Genomic DNA, 17,545 nt, shown 5'->3' on the forward strand with positions numbered 1-17,545 from the left:
CCCCAGGACAAGAGAGACGTGGAGCTCCTGGAGAGAGTCCAGCGGAGGGCTGCAAAGATGATGAGGGGCCTGGAGCATGTCTCCTATGAGGAAAGGTTGAGGGAGCTGGGCCTGTTTAGCCTGGAGAAGAGAGAGACTGAGGGGGGGATCTCATCAATGTGTACAAGTATCTGAAGGGATACCCGGGTGTCGAGGGGATGGGGCCAGTCTCTTCTCCGTGGTGCCCAGCGACAGGACAAGAGGCAACGGGCACACACTGAAACACAGGCAGTTCGATCTGAACGTGAGGAAGAACTTTTATCCTGTGAGGGTGACGGAGCACTGGCACAGGTTGCCCAGAGAGGTTGTGGAGTCTCCTCCTCTGGAAATACTCAAAACCTGCCTGGACACAGTGCTGGGCAATGTGCTGTAGGTGACCCTGCTTGAGCAGGGGGGTTGGACTAGATGATCTCCAGAGGTCCCTTCCAACCTCAACCGTTCTGTGATCTTGGCCGCACAGTTTAAGAATTCAAACTCCTATGGAGTTGTTGATGATAGGCAGAATTACTGATAGGCAGAGTTGGAGTACGTTTCCTGTTCCACTAAACTCTTACTGCTTTACCCAGTTTCCCAAATCTCTGCTGCTTCCCTAGATTTTTCACTCTTTTAAGCTCATATGGTAGTGGGGGAAAATGAAGATTAAGCTGCACAAGTGAATAGTACTTTATTGTAGGATTATCTGGGGTAGTTGACCCACTGGCAATTTTTACACTTTATGAACATACAAAGTGGAGTTCAGATGGAACAACTTCTAAAGTAATTAAGCCTGAGTAAAAAAATTCAGTTCTCTAACTCATCTTAAGAGAGTGCAACAAAATGTTTCTTGATGGTAAATGGTGCGTTTAAAGTTGTTATTGGCGGTAAGAAAGAATATCACCAAAGATACATGTTTAATTGTCGTTCAGAAATCTTTCACAAGGTAAATTTTGATTTGTTTTACAGTCACAATAATATGCTAATATATTTTTAATATATATGAATATATATATTATATATCACAATAAAATATTTATATATAAACAGCACTGGATCCTTGACAACTTCAGTTGCTGAGCTTGCTGCATCTTTAAATAGCAGTATAGAAAGCAAACAACTACAGAGTGCATCAGTAGAGGCCATTTCAAGTTTGGTGGAGACAACTCAAAAAAGGTCAGCTGCTGAGCTTGAAGAGAATGATTTTCCTCCTGCCAAGAAAATCCTGTCTACTTTAGGAGTAGGTAACTTGGAAAGCACTTATAAGGTGAGTTTTTATAAGTTTTTATACAGTGTATATGCACAACCTGTGATGGAGTATTTTAACTATATTTTTAGTGTTTCAGTGTGTCACTTGCTTAAAAATATGCTGTCTACTTTGCACATTGACACCCAAAGATTGCTTATTTTGAACCATACTACAGTTTTTGGGCTATTGATTTTGGGGGGAATCTCTAGGTTTTTATAATCAGGCTTCCCAATTGACATGATGGTAATATGTCTGTTTGACTGATTACTTCACCACAGGCTTTCTGTCAGTGATGTTGCAGGAGGGGGAACTCTAGATATATACTGGATACCTGGCAGACTGTCTAGATTCACTGGCTGATACTATGATTCCTAGAGGAGTTTGTTACAGGAAAAAGTTGTTAGATGTGTTCCTACTTTTTTTTTAATGTAGTAGTCATTAGTCTAGAAGAACAAGCTGCAAATAAAAACTGGCCAGCTTGTTTCCAGCTTCCCACTGTGCTTTCTGAATATGACCAAGCTCACAGGAGTGACTGCCATTATTTTTTATAAGCAGGCTAAGATTTTGTAGTGTGTCTGTGTGAGGGAATGGGTGATAATACCTCCACATGATTGAGAGAGCTTCTCTTGAAAGGACTGGATAACACATTCCTCTTCCTTTTCTGACCTCTCATCTTCTTGCCTTGAGACGTCTGTCATGGAAACACCTTCAAAAGCCTGCTCAGGAAGTGACTGAAGAGATGCCTGATACTCTACTGAAGATGTTTTCTTCTGTATTACCTCTGTTCTTCTTAGAACTGCATGCATGATTTAAGTTTTTGTCAACTTTCACTTTCTCTTGAATGGTGAGAGCAATAAATTATCTTTTTTTTTTTTTTTTTAATACAGGATTATTCAACTAAATCCACAAATCCTCCAAGGAGAGCTGCTGGTAGGTAAATTTAAAGTTGTAAAAACAGAGTATGATGAGCATAAATGCATAGTACACCACAGTTTAATATTGGTTGTCTTTTTGCTGAACAGCCCTACCAGCAGCAATTGGACATTAGAGTAGAAAAGAATTTTCCCCCTCATACCACCATTTTGTGTGTTCTGCCATAAACTAGATGTGTTGGATTCCATCTCTGAAAATCTCATGGCTCTTAAAACAATGATGATTCTAAAAGCGCTGTTAGTCTGCTCATGGATTTCAGATGTCTGCTTCCTTGAAGGAAAAAAAATAAATCCCTACCTAAGAAATAAAACCCCACACCAACCTAATAATGACAACCATAAATAGAAAATTTAGTTCATAGGAGGGTTTTCTGAAGCACAGAAATCACATGTTAATTGATGGATCTGGAAAGGAATTTTGTTTTGATCATAGTTCATTTAGTATCTTCAAACAAATGCGTCTCTTAACATTTCAGTCTCTGAATTATTTATACGTCAGTCTCTTATTTACACTTATTTACACTGAATATCTTCTTAGAAGAAGAGTTGGAACTTCTGTACTTAAATATCAATAAAATTTATCCAGCTTTTTAAGCAAGATAAATATTTAACATCATCTGGGAAAGATGTTTGGACCAAACATAGTATTTTCTTACATAAAAGAAAGCATAAATATATGTATGTATTCTTTCTTTTTATGTATACATATATATGTGTGTATATATATACCTATATTATTTTTTATTTTCTATAGACCTATGAACTGAAAATATTATCTGTGTTTTAACCATAGTATACCATAATATGTTAGTTAGTTTATTTAATATTTGTCTTTTGAAAATACATGCACCATAGAGTTCTTTGAAGGCTTATCTGCCTCTGAAGAATCAACAGGGGGTAACCAGAATTCTTGACAATATGATCTTCAGTGATGGTCCTTGCTTTAAAGAGAAATTGTAGAAGCTTAAGTAGCCAGATGACTTGGAGCAAACTCTGTCATGTGTTATAAAGGATTGGCAGACTGTAAAACCACACTTTAACTTTTCTCCATAACATCTGTAAGATCTCAAATATCTGTAAGGTCTCATGGACTTTAAAAGTAGACAAGGAACTTTAAACTCTTGGTGATACGTTATAAAAACAACCCCCCCCGCCCCATCCCCCCAAAAAGCCCAACAAAAAAAACCCCACAACCCCCACCACAAACTGAACAAAAACTCTGCCCTTCTCCTTTGGTAGTGGAAGCCATCTTGACATCACACCTATCTTCTGGACCATTGTGTTGTTACTGAGGGTAAACAGTTGAAGTCCTTGAATTACTTTCAACTCTTGTTACAGAGAATCTTTTTGAGAAGGCAGGAGCTTCAGCAAAGAAAAAGGTACTTAGCTCTGCAGTTGTGTCTGAGCCTGCATCACTGCTAGCTGAAAGAAGCCAATCTGAGACTTTGCAGAATTCAGGGACAGCATCACTTGAGAATTCAACATCCAAACAGGAAGGAGAGGTGATATCTAGGCTAACCTCTGAGAGAAAAGCTGAAATAAGTGGACAAAGAAAACTGGTGGACGTGCATGAATCTGGACAGTTGGAACACACTGGAAGCCTAGCAACATCTTCAAAAACTCCATTACTCAGGTAGTTATGGAATAATGTTTTGTCAGCCTCTTCTGTTTAGAGACCTTGTTTCCATATTGAGTTTTTGATGTCTCTTTTCCATTTAGTATTGCAAGAAGGACAGTATCCTTGTTTGTGACCTACACAGATAAGAATTATAGTGTCTGTCCTCTTCAGCAAATTAGAAAGGATCAAACTGTCTGCTTTGAAGTTTGAAGTATTTTAGTTATTAAATGAGCAGAATGACCAAGGGACACTACTGATCTATGGTATGTTTATGTAGACACTGACAGATGCCTCTTGTGAGGCAGACATCCGTTGGCTATGATATGGATTTAAGATAACTGTTCTCTTCCTTAGGTCAGTTTAATGCTGTATTATATATATACCTGTCCACTTGTTTTGATTTTTGTCCTTCTGCCAGTAAGATTTGTTATTGGTATAGTACTCAGTATACTGGATTTTTGGGGCTAAGTTAAGATGTGTCATTTCCCCAAAGGAATTACAGTCTTGACAGCTCAGAGGATGTTTCTTTCATCTTTCTGTCTTTATGTCTGTTTGGACGTATTTTTTTCTTAATTTACCTTTCCCCGTTCCCTCTAGTGTTTTGAGTTTCTCTTCTCCGTTGCTGTTGCGTTCACTGGTTTTGATTGCGGTACTCCGCTGCTGTCCTGATCCTGTTGTTTACTCCTCCTTTTTCATTATACTTCTGTGACTACCGAAATTGTATTATTTGTACCTGGGATAGCCATAGTAACTGGGTAGTAATGCATGAACATTGAGAATCCTTGCCTCAGAGTTTACTTTCCAGGTTGTAAACTCTTAACAATGTGAAAAGTAACCTTTGGCACTCTTTGCACCTCCCTCACAAGTGACTGCTTTCCAGTTTCTGTATATAATATAACAATTTACTTGTTACTAAGTAGGATGACCTCAATAGACTGAAAGGCTGCCGCAGAGTCGTCTTTCTGGTGCTTAGGTCAGTTTTGTGTGGCTCCATCCTTGAATGAGGTATCCTTTTCCATTGATTACAGGAAGGAATCTCTTTTTAGGTCTTTTCTTAGGAATATGTCCATTCCACTTGGAATCTCTGAAGATCCAGGGAGCTTGCTATAGGCTCTGTCTTAGTAGCAAATGGTAGGTTGCTGTTGTCAGGGTTGGAGACTGTTGAGAGCTTCTGTAACTCTTCAGAAAACTCTTCTTGTGCCAGATTATTCAGTAATACAAAAGCTTTTCTCAGAATAATAAAAACACAAACCCTAAATATTTTGTTATTATTACTATATTATTAGTATTATTATTACTATATATATAGTATATGTATATATGTATATTTTGGCATCTGAGGTGTTTGTTGCTTGTTGTGTAATGACTTGGACTCCTATAGCACTATTTGTATCTTGCTTTGTGGAACGATCCTTACAACGTTGTGACTGTATTTGTTTTGAATAGGGGTGGTCGAAAACCATTGGGATTTTTATCTTTAATTTGCAAAAAAAGTAGCTCTGAATCTCCAGAGGATACCAAAGGGAATAGAGGGAAGGTCCAGAAACCTCGAATAGTGACCCCAAAGCGAAGTCTAAAAAAACCTACTCTGTCCAATGAGGACGGTAGGGAATCCTGTTCCCTTCCCTCTACCAGTACGTCATCTGTGGACTGTGAGAGCATAGCTGCTGATGCTGCAGTTAAGGTATGTGTTTACTTTTGAATGTTGTCCCATTTTTGATATGTGAAGAACAGTAGTTGTCATTTTAGGAGCGGTTAGGTAGGCGTATAGTGTTCCAGGTTTTGAGAGCAGTATCTGCTGCAGTGGATATAACCCTGACCTGTGCATGTCTAGGAAACTCATAAAGAGTTGAGTTGTTTTTTCTGTTCACATATATTTATTAATATTTGGTTTCTGTGACAGCTGTGGGCCGTTTTTCTATTGTTACTTTAGCAGAAGTTGTACATTTGTGCATCCATCCAAAACTTGTGTGATGCTGTGAGGGCTTCTACTGGTATCTGTGCTTATGTGCGTGGGTCCAGGATTGGTATCCTGTGAAGTTTTGTATCTTGGAATTAATCGATAGCCATGGTTCTCTGTTTTAACTGAAACCCAAACCAATTCAGTGAAGTCAAACAATGGGGAATGATTGTTGCCTAGCATATGCCTCCCCTAAAATATTAATCCTTTTTCCCTGAGGAAGTATACTGTTGTCAACAGAGAAGAGGGGGGGCAGTGTGCTTGTTTTCCATTTTCAGTAAACTCTGAAGTTTGTATCTGAACTTCCTATCTAAGTGGGGGCTCAAGTATGTGTGTGTATATATGTATAAAGTGTGTGTGTGTGTGTATAAATATAGACACAAGCAGATGAAGACTGCTAAGAGCAGCCTTTTCTTTTTCTTACAGGTTCCCAGTGACGAGCGAGCTGAGAAGCCATCCCTTTGTGCTAAAGACCAAGAGAAGGAAGAAGAGCCAACCAGAATCTCTGAGTATTTTTTCAGTGACATCTTTATGGAAGTGGATGATTCAGAATAGCAAAATGGCTTGATGAAATCCTGGATCCAAGAGTGTAATGCGACAACAAAACAGTATTTAGAAAAGTTGTTACTTGTTCTACCATTATGTCAAACTTGTAACAACAGCTTGGCTGATAATAAGCTTTGGTAAAGATGCAAATCTCTCAGAAGCAACCTGGATGTTTTAAAAAAATGTTGACAGAACCTGAACCACTACGTTGATGTCATTGGACCAGAGCAGCGGCTGCTGGCTTATGTTTTGACTTGTTCAGATGCTGCTAGTGGGCGCATGATTATCTTCCAGAAAAGTGCAATGAATAAATGCTTACTCTTGTGACAGTATCCCTTTGAATCATAATGCTAAAGCTTGTGATACTGGTTATACAAGTTCTTTGCTTCTTTTTGTGAAGTATCCTGTTAGGAGGAGGAATGAACTTTTTATATATAGTGTAATCTCTGTAGATCAAGAAGGAAATTCTGCAAGTGTAGTCTAGTAAATACATAGATATGTTCAGCATTGCCACCTATTTTTTATTGGCATCTCCAAATTATGTATTTTTGTAATTAAGAAGTCTCATGTAAATTGAAAGAGCCTGACTTGAAAAGCCACATGGTTTTAACTCCTTTAAAATGTATAGAGAGAAACCTGGAAAACATATTTAATTTATTAAAAGATGCTGTACTAGGTTATTCTTTCCAGCTATCCTGTTTGAGGGGGAAGAAGAGATTAACATTTCCCAATCTAAATGCTAATTCCCCTCTAAATTAGATATGTTGAAAACAAGGGACTAAATGCCATTTCTGTTCTTTGGTATTATATGTAGGTGTATACGTCTCTGCTGACTTCTGAAGAGTTCCCGCTTGTGTGAAGTAGCACAAACAGAACTGTATCTAATCCTTGACTATAAAATGTGGATGCTTTGAGGATTTGCTGCTTTGAAGCAGTTACATTTGAATAGTTTTCCGTATGTTTTCATGTCCCCCTGTACTGCAACTTACTATAAAATTCTGTTGTAGCTTTAGATTTTAGTCTAATTTTACACTTGCATAGTAAGAAGATTCCCTTGACAAGATAAAGTTCATGCACTCTAAAAGTCAGGTGGTCATTGAAAGACTGAATATTAATTCACAAACTCTTTATTACCTGAAGGAAGTGTGTAGATTTAAGAAGTCTAAATTTTTCTTCTGTTGCTTAATACCAACAGGTATTTTTGCAAAAAAGTGATTTGTTGTGAAAGAGAAACTGATGTTTAAATTGTATTGTTATGCTCTCTAGAAATCTATTCTCAGTTTCAGGCTGGAAAGTGATTTTAATGGCAAATATTTTCATATAAGTATCTAGCTAATATTGAAATATTTGATGAAGCTTGAGAGTGTTTGCCTTTTCAGAAATTATTGGCAAGGCTTCTGAAGAAGCCTTTAAAACTTTATCAGTAAGGGAAAATACGCAGAAAAGCCACTATGAATTAGTACATTAGGAGGCCTCTGTCAACCACATGTCACAAGCGGCTGTATTTTCTTGAGACAATGAAAAAGGGACTAAAAATTCCAGAATAAACTTACTTGAAAGCATACTGTCCAAAAAAAAAGTTTCTGTTCAGACAGTATCGTATGTTCTGCCTATTCCGTTTAACTTGAAATGTTTATCTAAATATCATCTTACTGTAAACATTATGAAATAGATTAATGTATACATTAATCCTTGTATTGTATATCTTGTAGATACCATTTCATGTATGCAAGTGTTTATTTCCTGTTGTGTGGCATGTTCAAATCACTTGCACTGATATATGATATAGCCTGAAGATTTGCGAGGTGAGAGGGCTATAAAATAATGTGCCCTAAGTACTTTCTAAGGTGATAGCCATTCTGCATTTAGTTGCATATGCTTTAGCTTGCAATCAAATTACAAGGCAAATATAAGAATTATTTCATAACTAAGATTTAAGGTGCCTTATCTATCCTATTAACTGGGGCTACTCTTCCCTCTCACCTCCCCAACAGCAAACCATGTGCACTTTGTTATAGGACGCTCTTTTAAACAGAACAGAACAGAACAAAAAAACCTCCAAATTTAATTTGAATAGAGATAAGACAACTTTTGTTCTGTTTACATGTGGAAGCTTTATAATGGTGAAGGATGGAAGAAAAGCATTGTGAAGTCTCAATGCTTATTAGTTTTTGTTTTTGTTTTTAAAGAAGATGTGGCACAGGACCGCTTTGCTTAAAGGGTTGTCTGACAGGTGTATAATCGTGTATAAGCTTTCTGTTTCAAAGAAAGCAGTCATATTCTATATGTAAATTATGTGAATAAATTATTTTATATTACCTGTGGTTCCGTTTGTTTGAATGTTTATTGCAATTTTTAAATGCTCATATGTATAGTGAGTTAAGAGAAATGTTTCTAAAGAAAAATGAATGGCCAAGGTTTTGACTGTAGAACTAAGTGTTGCAATGCAGTTCTAGTTGTATGGCGATAACAGATGAATTCACTTCAACAGGTTTTTTTAATGTAGTGCTTAATTTAGTATCAAACTTCCCGACGTTACCTCTGTGTTAATACTACAACCTTGTGTAAAACCAAAGAACAGTTGAAATGCTAGAAAACAGCAAAGCTTTGAAAGGAAGAAGCTGCTCAAGCAAATAACTTAGTCTGCCAATATTACCATAATTTCTCAACAGTTCTGCAGTTAATGGGAAAAAAAAAAACTCCCTGTTTCTAAAATTACTTAGGGGTTCTCTGGTTGCACTAGAACTGTTACTATGTAATCCTGTCTGAAAAGTGTACAAAAATCCTTTCTAAACAGGATTTTTGATATATTTAGCACTGGTATTCCATATAGTGAAAGAGAACTCGAAAAAAGGCGAGTGCACAATTCTTGTGTGCTTGTGCATATTTATAAACTGCAAGGCTTTTTACATTTTTATCAACTTTAATTATCAAAGTAATAGCCATTTTATTATTCAGAGAACGCCAGCTGTGGAATACTTTTTCTCCCTTTTTTTTGCTGTTACATTTGTGACATCGCTGTTATTTCCGCAGCAACACAACTTGTGCGCTAGGCTGCAGAGGACCTAGAAAGCCCCAGCGGGTGTGCTGCAAGGTATGTCCCGGCTGCAGCTTCCCTTCATGGTAGCAAGCAAGTGTAAGTGGCAGTGCTAGAGGTGGAGGCTTAGGCAATGGCAGCCGCACTGCCGTGCACGCACTTAGTGAGCCTCCCTTCTTGCCACGCAGCGTTTGACAACAAATATATTGAAAAACACTGAAGAGAGCAATTTCCAGTCTGAAAGACAAAATTGTTATGACTCGCTTAACAATTATCCTTTAATAGCAATAACTGTCGTCGTTATGGAGACTTGGCGGGGTTTTTTTCCCCTGTGATTGCCTGCTTATTAAAAACTTTTGCCTACCTCTAGGCAAGTTTGGGGGGGGGGGGAGGAGGGCAAAAAAGCGGCTTGGTCCCGGAGGGCCGCGGTGCAGGGTGCGGGCAGCAGGAGCAGGGGCTGGCCGGGGCCCCGGCCGCGGCCGCGTCCTCCGCCCGCGCGGCTCCCCCCGCCCGCTCCCAGCGGCCGGTTTGCGCAGGCCCCCCGGCCTTGGCGTACCTCTCACCAGATTATATGTATAAATAACATATGTTCCTTCCTTTTCAGGGGCTGCTCCTGCCCCGCGGCGGCGCCCGCCCGCGCTGTGCCCATTGGCTGCGGCGCGGGGAGTGGCGGCGGCGGCGGCGCTGCGGGCCGGGCCGGGCCGAGCCGGGGCGGCCGCCGCCTCTCCGCTGGCCGCCATGCTGCTGGGCCCCGGGCGGCTGCTGCGCCGCGCGGCCGCGGCCCGCTCCGCCCGCGCCTACCGCGGCGACGCGGTGGCGGCCGTGGGCTCGCCGCCCGACGCCAGCTCCTCGCTGTACCAGGTAGGCCGGGCCGGGTGGGCCCGGCTGTCCGCGCCCGCGGGCCGCCCTGGGCAGGCCCCGGCGGTGGGGCGGGCGCGGCCGTTGGGGGGCGCAGGCCGGGCCGCGCCGCCCACCACCGCCGCCGGCCGCCATTTGCCGCCCTCGGCGTGGGAAGAGCGGGGCGTTGTTGTGGGGCGCTGCCGGCCGCGGGAGTTTCGCCGGTGACACCTGGCCCGCGAGTGGCGGCCTGAGGGCTGGTGCTCGTTTTATCGTTGTGTCTGCTCGCTCTTTTCTGCGGGAAAAGAGTAAAAATGAAAGAAGGGAAATGGGGTTGTTCCGAGTTAGGCGGCCACTGGGCAGTAACAGCTTCCCTGGGGTTCACGCTGAATCGGTCCTCGCTCAGCCTGCGTGCGGGGCGAGGTGTACGAAGCGGTGGCATCTTTGAAGTTTCCTAAAAGGAGTGCCAAATTCGGCGTGTTTCGTTCAGGTTGAGTTTGAAGGAACCAGCTGCATGGCCTCGAACCCTCCTCTGCCTCGCTGCGGCTGTGCCTTCCTGGCCTTGGTTTCTGGTGGCGCGTGGAACGGCCGCTCTCCCTGCGCTTGCAGCGGCGAGGCGCTGCTCCCACTCGTGACACGGAGGCAGGGCGCTAGTAGGTGGTTGAGGGTGTTGCCCAGTGATTTAAAAGTTGGAAACTACTTACCTGTGCTCGCAAATTTATTCCCGGGTTGAAGACGGGAGGAATGGTTTTACAGAGCCCGCTGGGCGCCTCCAGGGAGCGAGGGCACCAGCAGCAGCAGGAGGAGGACTCTCAGTCCCCTCTGTGAGAAGAAACCGCTGCTTCCCCGGAGAAGGCTGGGAAATTCCACCTGTTGCATTATGCTTGTACATGCTGGCGTAAATTGTTATTTTTATTTTTTTTGACGGGGCATTGTTAACGTCATCAGACTGAAAAGATTATCAAGTCGTGTTTGCAGTTAGGCTGAAGGAGCTATTCTGCTGGACATGGATAAAATCTGGTAGAAAGAGGGCATGCATTTGTTTTAAAATTTCTTCCAAAAGCAATAGCAGAGCAACAAACAGCAAGTGAACCAACAACATGTATTCTCTTTGAAATATTTCCTTTGCTTCTGTGTTTTGTTTTGCTTTGCAGAAACTTAAATTTTGGGGCAGAACTTAAGTGACTGAAACTTCAGTGTTTGTGTGTATGTGTATACGTGTATGTATATATATATACACAAATATATGCACACACACACACACACACCCCCCTCAAACCATAAACACTGAGTAATATTTTAATCTGTTTCCTCAGCTAAGCTGTCATTGGACTTTCCTTTGTGTATGTACCTTTAGATTTCAAAAGAAAAGCAAGGCTTGGCACCTTTTCGTAGAACATGTTTTTTACTTTTCTTAATGTGCAGGTATTTGGGCAGCAGTTTCCAATGGGATGTCAAAACAGGACAAGTTTATCCAACTGTACTAGACAAGTCCACTTGCTTGGGTACGTCTGGTGTACGTCATTCAAGCAGTAAGGTAGCTAATAGTGTTAGTATTTGGTAGAAATAGTTATAATTTATCGCGCATGGTAAATGTATGTAATGCTTTATAAACACACAAAGAGCTGCGGTGCCTGCTGTGAAGTACGTAACCATCTGAAATAAATGTAATACAGGGGATAATAGTGCAAACACAAGAAAGCATAACGATACAATGAAGGTCACACCTTCTTTAGCTGATGTTTGCTTTTCTGGCCATTAATTCAACTAAACAAGCTGTCCTTCGTAACGTACGCTGTCTTTCAAACCTGACAGGTAAAATTCTAATTTAAAAATGAATGAGTCAAAATTCTGGAAAATATAGCAGAATCTTTGTAAGGACTCCAGGCATTAGCTCTCACAGCCATTTTGCTCATGTAGCAATAACTCAATTAGCTCATGCAGTAACTATAGGATTAGACTGTTTTTTTTTTTTGCTTTTCGGATGGGCTTTACAGTTCCTAGATTTGCTTTACAGTTCCTACAGTTTTCTCATATTAACAGCAGAATTTCATAGAAAATACTGTTGTGAAGGCCAGTTTCCAGTAAGAACTTGCGTCGATTCACTTGTCGTCCTGGCGTTCTTTGATCAAAAGCCCACAAATGAGTGGTGGCACTAACGCACTGGGCTTGGAGGGCAGCCTTTTCTGCGGGTGTTCAAATTCTACGATAAGATTTAAAAGCATCTTTATTCTTCCTTTGGAAAGTATAGTGATGTAGTGTTCTGATTAAAGACTTGAAAGATAAGATGTATAAATTAAGTGAATTTGAATGTAGGAAATTGAAGTAACTCATTTGGGTACGATATTTTTTATAGATGGTCTAAAAAAGTCTTCCATGATTTTTCATGTACATAGTCTCAATGGAAGAGAGGGACAGGAGCAGCCAAAGTAGCTACGCTGAGCTGGTAATTTAGAATCTAATAAAAAAACAACCATTTGGTTGCAATTGCTATGCCCTTTCTCACTTCTTCTGCCAGTGTTTTAACTGCATTTTCCCCAATTTTAAGTTTTTTTTTTTTTTTTAAGTCTTATTACTGCATGAAAAGGATGAGTATATTTAGAGAAAACAGACTGGTTGAACAAGGAGAAAGAGTGAAAATTATATACAATACTGGGAAATAAATTAGCTAGACAAACTGAAAGCGTATGGAAGTCTTTTTTTTAATCACACATACAATAACTTTGGGTGTGTAAACAATTTCAGTTGTTTAAAAATACAGAATTACAATGGCTGTTTTACAGTTCTTCATCGAAAAAAAGCTAACTTGTAAACAGACTCTGATGGACAAAATGCAGATTTTTGTTTCGTCAGTGGTGAATGTGCTTGTGTGGCTGGAGTCACTGCCTGAAGTCTCTCCAAGTAGCAGCAGAGTCAAGTTTGCAGATGTTGCTTGTTTTGTCTTTGCTTTTTGGAATGCTGTGGGCAGAGGGGACAGTGCCAGTAGGCAACGGAAGTGTGGTTTCACAGGTTAGGAGAAAGAAAAACAGTTTTGGGGGTAGGTGCTGGAGCTGTGTTGAAGGTGGGACGGGGGGAGAAGGATTCAAATACCAGAAGGAATAAGGCTACAAGAAAAAATAATGTGGCAGATGCACTAATACAGCCTTAAAAGTGAGGGAAGAGATGTAGAGTTCTGGTGATTTCCCTTATTCTCAGTAGGTGGGAGGCTTAGGTGGCACCGCACATAAGGGAGATTTCATTAACAGATTGTGTCTTTGAACACATTAGGTGTTTGCTGGCCAACAGGTGGTAGGAAGCGCGCGAAAGTGCCGCCGGAGAGCAGTATTCCCGGCTGCCTTTGTTAGAATAGGCGAGCTTGTTCCCGAGAGCTGGTAACAGCAGCAGAGTTGAGCTTAGCGTTGCGCTATGTATCCTTGATCTTGCTGGAAGGACCTCTGAGTGATGGCCTTGTGTATCAGCTGTGTGTAGAAGCTGAGGACATTGTTAAGGAATGCATTTTCACCTTTCGGCAGGATATTTTTCATCTATTTGTAGCAACTACAAAGGGAGAGAAATTTATTCTTTCTGAAGTTGCAATATGCAGCTAAAATAGTTTGAATGTGAAGCACCTGTGTATGTGTTTTTCTTTTCCTCATCCTTTCCGTCTTGTTGCCCGTCTGTGACTGAGACAGAACTGAAAAAATTTAACTGCGGCACTCATTACTTCTAGGGAAAACTCTAACTTTGATCGTTCAAGTCTGAATACGAAGAGCTGCTAGATCGATTTTTCTAACATAAAAGCAGTCTTTGGTATCTCCTAAATGAGAAGTGATTAGACAAGGCAGTATGAATTTTTATACAGCAGCTAATACATTCCTTTACTGCAGTTACACTTTTTAAAGAGGTCACATAGTTATTAACATCTCTGAAAAGCCAAATTAAGCTTGGTAATATATTTTAATTTCTAGAAAGTAGTAAAAACTGCTGTAATGAGCACCTAGTATTGCATAAATCTGAGAGCAATGTTGAGCTCAGTAACGGATCACTCGTATGCAAAGCTGTAAGTGTTTTTGTTTTTGTAAGAGAGATACCGGCAAGAAGACCGCGCTTTTCTTTCTTCTTGAAAAGCTCTGTTTTATCTTTACGTTCTAAATAAGCGGTGAGAATATGAATATTGTTTGCAAACTTCTATTCGGTATAGCTCATTCATACAAGAGACATAGAAGCATTTAATTTGAATCCCCCTTTTTTTTTTTTTTTACAACATTGGATTAAAAAAGAAAACAAACCTTATTGTAACCAAAAATTAACAAATCCTGAAAAGTAGCACTTTGACTCTGTAATGACTAAATTTAATCAATCAAAAATGAGATAAGAACAAGTCTTCTGCAGTCCTAATGCACTTAGAGTATTTATGAAGCTTGTTTATAAGCATGTTTGAGATGCTTGAGAAAAGACCATACACAGGTAGAAATGTTATTACTTTAAATCCCAGTTCTGTACGTTCTTTAATAAGGTAAATTGAAATTTTGAAGAGAAAGAAATAATATACACTGTTTTAAGTGTTTTTTTTTTAATTAAAACAGCATAATGTTATTGGATTAAAATTGAAACTTTTTTCCCCCCTGCTTAGGAAAACTATGAGCGAATGAAAGCACTAGTAACTGAACTCCAAGAGCAAGCAGAAAAAATAAAATTAGGTGAGTATGATGGTCCAGTTTTTAGAACATTTCTGTAAACTAGTCCCAAAATAGTACTTCTTTTCTTTTTTCTTATAGCTGTCTAAACAGTTCATTCAGTTACAACATAAGCTGGATTATAGTAGACAAACAAAATTTTTTGCTAATCCGTTTGAATCTAGATCTGATATCTTTCATCAGCTGAAAATCTTAAAGGGTATATGTTCAAGTTAATTTGGTTCAAAATGTAGTTTTTCTGATAACTCAGGTTTAACAAAAAACTAAGAAATATGTCCATAATATTGCTATTTATTGGATCTAAATCCAATCTACCATGGCACAACAGGTCCCTGCCCCTCCCCCCCAAAAATTTGCAGTCTGTAATAAATGACAACAGATGCATTACTGATGACAAGCACAAGAAACAGCTGAGATACTGCTAGTCTTCATGATTAGCAGTAATCACAGCATATCAGCAGTCACAGTCAAGTTTTTGTAGATGTTGTTGTAGAAGAGAAATTGGAGAGGAGGTTTCACATTAAACACCTCCAAGTCTATTTCACTGGTAGGAAGGCTGCTGCTCACAGTGGCCAGAATGGGGGCTGGTCTAGGGCAGAGTGAACTTCTCAGTCTTGAAAGAGAAACGTCTCATCGAATGGTTATAGGGCCTGGAGGGCAAGGAATTTGATTAGTGTGTGAAGAAGGGGGATGCAGAGAGATGACAAAAATTACAGGACAGAAAATGATTCTTGCAGGAGCACTCCAAGTGTAAATGATGAGGGCAAGACAGTATATGCCAAGGTCAGAGAAAATGATGTAGTAATCATGATGTGTGATGTTGAGAACTTGGATCAGAGTGATAGTTCTGTGGGTGGATATGAGAGGCTGTGTCTTAAGAAACTTGTACAGACAGAATTTGCAAGATTTAGACTGAGGCTGGTTATACAGACCTAATGAACAGGCTGCATCAAAAATAAACTGCCAACTTTCTGGCCTGTCTTAACACATGCAAAATGGTGGTGATGAACACAGTGATCAAGGAAGGGGGTAAGAGTTGGGCTTGAAAGGAAAGCTTAAAAGCTGTTTTAGAAATGCTTAGCTTACAAGGAAATCTAGAAGTCCCAGGAGAAATGTTAGCAAAATAGCACCTTCTTTATTTTGGACAATGGAGACGATTTGAAAGTGAAAAGGTGGTTCAGTGATCTGTCTATGTATAGAGACACTGTTTGTGTAAGCTGTTGTCATTAAGAGGCCAAGAGGTGTCAACAAATCTTAAGTATTGAATAACACAAAACTCTAGAGAGCAAAAGATAGGATATAGGATTGCCTTGAATAAAGGGTTGAACTGAAGCAAAGATAAATATAATCTTGATATTAAATGCTGTATATCCTAACTGTGATGCTTACAGCTTTAGAGTAATTTAAGGAAGTGAATCCTGATCATGCTGGATCTTTCAGGTTTGGATTCAACATAGCTCTTTTGAACCAATTTTGAGGAAAGCGTGCTTTGTAGTTCTCATTATTGTGCTTTCCCCCATGTATGTTCTTGTTTTCAGCTGCTCTGTTCGCTGACAAAAAGTGGGGGATAGTTTCAGACAACTGTATTTATTAGAATCGTTACTTCAAGATTAGCTATAATGAATGAGGGGAAAAAATAGAGTAGATTCTGAAAAATGAGCTTTTACGTCAATATCTTAAATCTGTTTGAAGTGAAAACCGTTATTTATTAAATGTAGTATTAAGGTCCATACTTCAGTAACTGGGAAGTCATCAGTGTTTCCCTTCTAAGTTTTAATATACATGATTTATTTATCTATGTTCACAGTAAATCTAATGAATTACTCTTGTATCACAGGGGGTGGAGAAAAAGCCCGTAAGCTTCACACATCAAGAGGAAAGCTGTTACCCAGAGAGAGAATTGACAGGCTTATTGATCCGGGGTGGGTACTTTCTTTTTAAATAACACTTCAGATTCTCTTTTGCATGTAAGTAATGTAACAGTCTTGTTTTCTCTTTAGTTTCCATAAACACTGGCAAGTAACACCAGCTGAAATTTTACAGATGTGTTGTTTGAAATGCTCATCTCTCTCTTTTTTTTTTTTTTTTAATGGTTTGTTTTTGAGATGTGAGATTCAGTAGCAGGCAAATACAAGGCTGAGTCCTTATTAAAATCCTGTCAAGATATTTCTCGTTATTCAGGTCTCCATTCTTGGAGTTCTCCCAGTTTGCAGGTTACCAGTTGTATGGTAAGGAAGAGGTACCAGCAGGAGGCATTATCACAGGGATTGGACGAATATCTGGGTGAGAGATACCAGTGATCTACATTTTTGATGATAGGAAAAGGAAGAAGGTATAATTCTATCTAGTTTCCAGTATTAAGCTGTTAGTCTTTTTAGTATTTCGCTTCTGAGACCTAAAAAAAGAATGAAGTTGCTATCTTAATTTAGTTTTAGCTAAGAAGAAGTGATAGTTCTGTTTTCTTTTCTTTTTTGTTAATTAATGTGTCCCATATTTAAGCAGAGCATCTCTATTAACATACATAGAGGTTCTGTGGTCTGATGAAGGAAGGAGATTGGTGCATCGGTAAAATAATTTTCAGAAGATAAGGTGATATACTAGACTAAGAATTAGGTTTGCTTGCTGAAAGTTCCACCAAGACTAATGTCAAAATTAGATATGGTGTTATACAGCATTAC

At 39.7% G+C, this 17,545-nt stretch overlaps 1 protein-coding gene across 2 annotated transcripts in view; it reads left to right on the forward strand.

Annotated features, from left to right (window-relative positions):
- Window positions 1-10,060: 10,060 nt before the first annotated feature.
- Window positions 10,061-17,545, forward strand: part of LOC138064489 (methylcrotonoyl-CoA carboxylase beta chain, mitochondrial) — a 38,961-nt gene continuing 31,476 nt past the window's right edge. The window contains exons 1-4 of one of the 2 annotated variants that reach the window (XM_068927333.1): window positions 10,061-10,215; window positions 14,804-14,870; window positions 16,705-16,789; window positions 17,049-17,150. In XM_068927333.1, coding sequence (XP_068783434.1) covers window positions 10,093-10,215; window positions 14,804-14,870; window positions 16,705-16,789; window positions 17,049-17,150 — 377 coding nt within the window. In that variant the 5' untranslated portion in view covers window positions 10,061-10,092. Of the gene's footprint in view, window positions 10,216-11,616; window positions 11,697-14,803; window positions 14,871-16,704; window positions 16,790-17,048; window positions 17,151-17,545 lie in introns of those variants that run through there. The other variant, XM_068927334.1, reaches the window with a different exon arrangement.

The sequence above is a fragment of the Struthio camelus genome, chromosome Z (assembly GCF_040807025.1).
Source record: "Struthio camelus isolate bStrCam1 chromosome Z, bStrCam1.hap1, whole genome shotgun sequence".
In the NCBI taxonomy this organism is placed as follows: domain Eukaryota; kingdom Metazoa; phylum Chordata; class Aves; order Struthioniformes; family Struthionidae; genus Struthio; species Struthio camelus.